Source organism: Protomyctophum parallelum, assembly GCF_964188405.1.
Source record: "Protomyctophum parallelum genome assembly, chromosome: 12".
Taxonomy (NCBI): Eukaryota; Metazoa; Chordata; class Actinopteri; order Myctophiformes; family Myctophidae; genus Protomyctophum; species Protomyctophum parallelum.
The window spans coordinates 42,795,954-42,799,749 of record NC_139712.1 but is presented as its reverse complement, the minus strand read 5'-3'; the positions used below and the strand labels follow the sequence as shown (position 1 = coordinate 42,799,749).

The window sequence follows — 3,796 nt, the reverse complement described above, 5'->3', positions numbered from 1 at the left end:
ACACTCTCAGAGTTAAATTTAAGTCAAACATTGGGGGTCCCAGATATTATAAATGCCATTAAATGGGGGGTCTGTAGCCTAATGCATGTCAAACTGGGGGTCCAATACAATACAAATCCATACAAATCTTCTCTTATTATTGGGGGGTCCCCTGGCAATGGCATATCTTTTAAAAAGGGAGGTCCGCAGGCAAATTATTGTCAATTTGGGGGTCCTTAACATGAAAAGGTTTGGGAACCACCGGTATAATGAATCTCTATATTTTCCTTAATTCAGCTGAAGCTGTCAAAGACCTGCAGTGTCATACGTGCGAAGATTTCACAGACGCTCAATGCGCCGTCACGGTGGTAAAGAACTGCACCAACGAGAATGACGTCTGCTTTTCGGGCGTAATCGAGTGTAACGTACAACTTTCTTTCTTTCTGCTACTTATTTGCTTCAAAAGATATACAATTTCTGACGTTTCCTTCCAAGATAAGTATTTTGTGGTTTTATTTTTTCCGTAGCGACGGTGGGTCCGAGGATCATCATCAGGCAGTGTATTCCCATCAACAGGTGCGGAAACAATACAATGAATATTCCATTCGAATCTCTTCACACGAACGTGGGTCCAGGAAACGGCCAGTTAACAGGGCTCTGTTGCAATACCTCGGCCTGTAACTTTATGTTCTTTGACGGTACGTCAAATCCTTACCACAATGTTGTGTATTTCATCATTCTTCATACCAATGTTTTCAATTGTGATCAGTAAATTGTACTAAAAGTAGGTTCACTTTTAATTCATGTTCATCTTAGCCTTTTAATCATTATATTTTGTTTGACCAAATTGGGATTTAATTTAAAGGACAACTTTAGTTTTTTTCAAGCACGGTTCATGTTTTAGGTTGTTATTAGAGAAACTAAAAGGTGAGTGTTCATTTTTTTAATTTGCTGCATTCTTTCGTTTTGGGGATTTTAGCAGTTTTTGACAGAGGGGCAGGGGCATTCGAGCATGGGGCTAAATATGTATTTTCTTTTACAAACTATTATGGCAATGTTTTTTATTTACTATTTACTATAGTCCTAATAAACCCCAAGAAATTACATCTGGCCACAAAAGAACACATGAATGTGACAAACTGATATTGAGCCTACCTTCACATTCAGTAGATCCTGTGATCCTGTGATCCTGTGGCCAGATGTAATTTCCTGCAGGGTTTATTAGGACTATAGTAAATAATACAAAAATAAATAAAAAAATAGGATGTCAATAGGACTCTAGGACACATTATATTCATCTTTAAATAAGTTTTAAGCTTTTGAAAAACACTGTTTGCCAATAATTATTCATCACCTCAAAAATGCAGTCATTTAGTAAGTTACCACAGGCAATCCCTGATCTAAACTTGGAATTAAAGTGAAGCTCAGGTACATTTTAAACGTGCTTAAACACTATGACATGCTAAACTATGTTTTATTTTGCCGTTTCATTTCAGCTCCTAAGATCCCGTTTGGGCTTCAAATAAACGGTTTGAAGTGCTTCACCTGCCTTTCACCTTTTGACCTCATATGTCACAGAATAAACATCTGCAGAGGACGGAGGACGATGTGTGTAAACTCAACAGGTGAGTCCTAACAGTTTTGCAGAATTACAGTACATCTCAAGCACAACGTTAATTATAAATTGAGTGGGCAAAACCATACCTATATTAAATTAATTATATGATCAATATAAGCAAAATAATATATGATAACCCTTTAAAATAAAAACTACTACCGTGGAAGGGTTATCATATATTAATTTACTTATATTGACAACTTAATATAGGTGTGTTTTTTCTAACTCAATTCATAATTAACATTCAAATTTTAGAGGTCTAAAGACCACTTTTCCACTGGAACCAGTGGAAAGGGGACTGTGAGTGTTGAGCATGCTTCTCTGCTGTGTGCGTTGCTCTGCGACGGACAGATTCCCAGAAATGCTCTCCTCCGCGGCAGTCAGACGCGGGGGTGGAGCGTCTTTTCCATCCACCAGCTGGCTAAACACTCGGAAATGACGTAAAAGACAGCTTCTTCTGTCCGCGGCTGTCCACTAAAGTGTGCCAGACGGTTTGTATGTGTGCAAAATAGATAAAACGTATGTAAAGTATCAATACTGCAATATAGAAATGCTCCGTTACAAGTCAAAGTTTGCATTAAAAAAATGTGCTAATGTTTTTTTGTGTGTGCGTGCGTGTGTGCGTGTGTGTGTGTGTGTGTGTGTGTGTGTGTGTGTGTGTGTGTGTGTGTGTGTGTAATAATCTGTAGTGATAGTGCCGGACGGGAGGCTCCAGCGGGCTTATGGCTGCGTCTCCCCGTCATGGTGCGACGGTAAGAACCTCCACCTGACGTTCTTCAGCCCTCTGATCACGCTGTCCACGTTCATATCCGGACCTAGGTGCTGCAGCAACGCGGACTTCTGCAACGCCAACGCCTCCGTGCTGGCCCCTAATAACCCCCTGCTGTCGGTGAACCCCCAGCTCGCGAGGCCCCCGAGGCCCTCCATTATCGCCGGCAGCACCGTCCCTCTGCTGAGCACACACCTCCTGAGTATCTTACCTCTGACGCTTCTGCTCTGCAGTTTGATTGTTTAACCCATTTAGACCTGCAAGGACGATTCTACAAATGCCTTCTAAATCATGACAGTTTTCTGAAAAAACAATGTATCTATGTCAAAGAAAGGAAGGGATGTAGTGTACAGCTTTAAGAGGAACGATGACGTCACTAGGAAGCCGGCAAGCGAGTGGTAGTTGGTGACAGAATGTATGCTCTATGCCTGTACTGTTCACGATACTTTCAGTAAAGCATTAACTACAATACCGTCACAACTGTGTGGACATCGTCTCATTACAATGTCAAGGACCCCCAAAAAAGATTGGCCGCTCACCCCCATTCGAAAATATGTTGATTTGAGTTAAGAACATTCGAATATACTTTCAATGATTTGCGCCACATTTCCACATTTTTCAAAAATAGCAGATCTTCAAGCTCTTAGCGTGCTATGAGCTTGTAGACGTACCTATTTTTCAATTTCTAAAGTATAACATAATGCTAGAAACACCAAAAGGGGTTCCCGTCCTGAATTAAATAAAGTGGGGTTTTCAACATGCACCTTTTCTCATGTTAAAAACCCCAAATTGACACTCATTAGCCCGCGGACCCTCCCATGTGAAATGACATGCCAGGGAGACCCCCTGAAGATTTTTACAGCATTTTCATTTCAAGGACCCCCAGGTCTGACCTGCATTAAGCTACAGTCCCCCATTTATATCTCTGGGACCCCAATGTATATTTATTTAACGTTAATTTAACTATTTATTTAGGATGTACTGTATGAATCTTAAAACAACAAAATAAAAACAAATAAATCATGTGTTTCTTGGACTGGTTGTTCTTTTTTTATTTTTGCTGCTGCCTGCCTTGTATTGTACTAAACTGATATGTACCATTTTGCAAAATAAATAAACATTTGAATTATAAAAGAGTACAATCTCTGAGTTACAGACACATAAGGGTCCATTTGGTTCCTAACTAGACCTAGAATGCCTGTGATCATTTAATTATACTTCGTACATTTTCATGTATCATATAGGCATAGATACAGTATGTATCAAGAGATGCACACGGACATCTTTCTCTCCGGGCGAGGGGGGGCGGAATGATCGATGAACTGATTTTACAAATACGTCCTGTTTACCGCAGACGTCATCACCAATTGACCAGGGAAACACAAAAGTTAGGGTCACACATAGATATTAAACCAAGATAGTGCATTGTC

General features: G+C 40.1%; 1 protein-coding gene across 1 annotated transcript; it reads left to right on the top strand.

The window, feature by feature from the left end:
- The first annotated feature begins 271 nt into the window (after positions 1-271).
- Positions 272-3,237, top strand: LOC310868024 (urokinase plasminogen activator surface receptor-like). The gene is made up of 4 exons (XM_083778228.1): positions 272-399; positions 507-677; positions 1,476-1,604; positions 2,287-3,237. Exons 2-4 carry the CDS (start codon positions 572-574, stop codon positions 2,610-2,612), a joined length of 561 nt encoding a protein of 186 aa, XP_083634354.1. The 5' UTR covers positions 272-399; positions 507-571; the 3' UTR covers positions 2,613-3,237.
- The last annotated feature ends 559 nt before the right edge of the window (positions 3,238-3,796 follow it).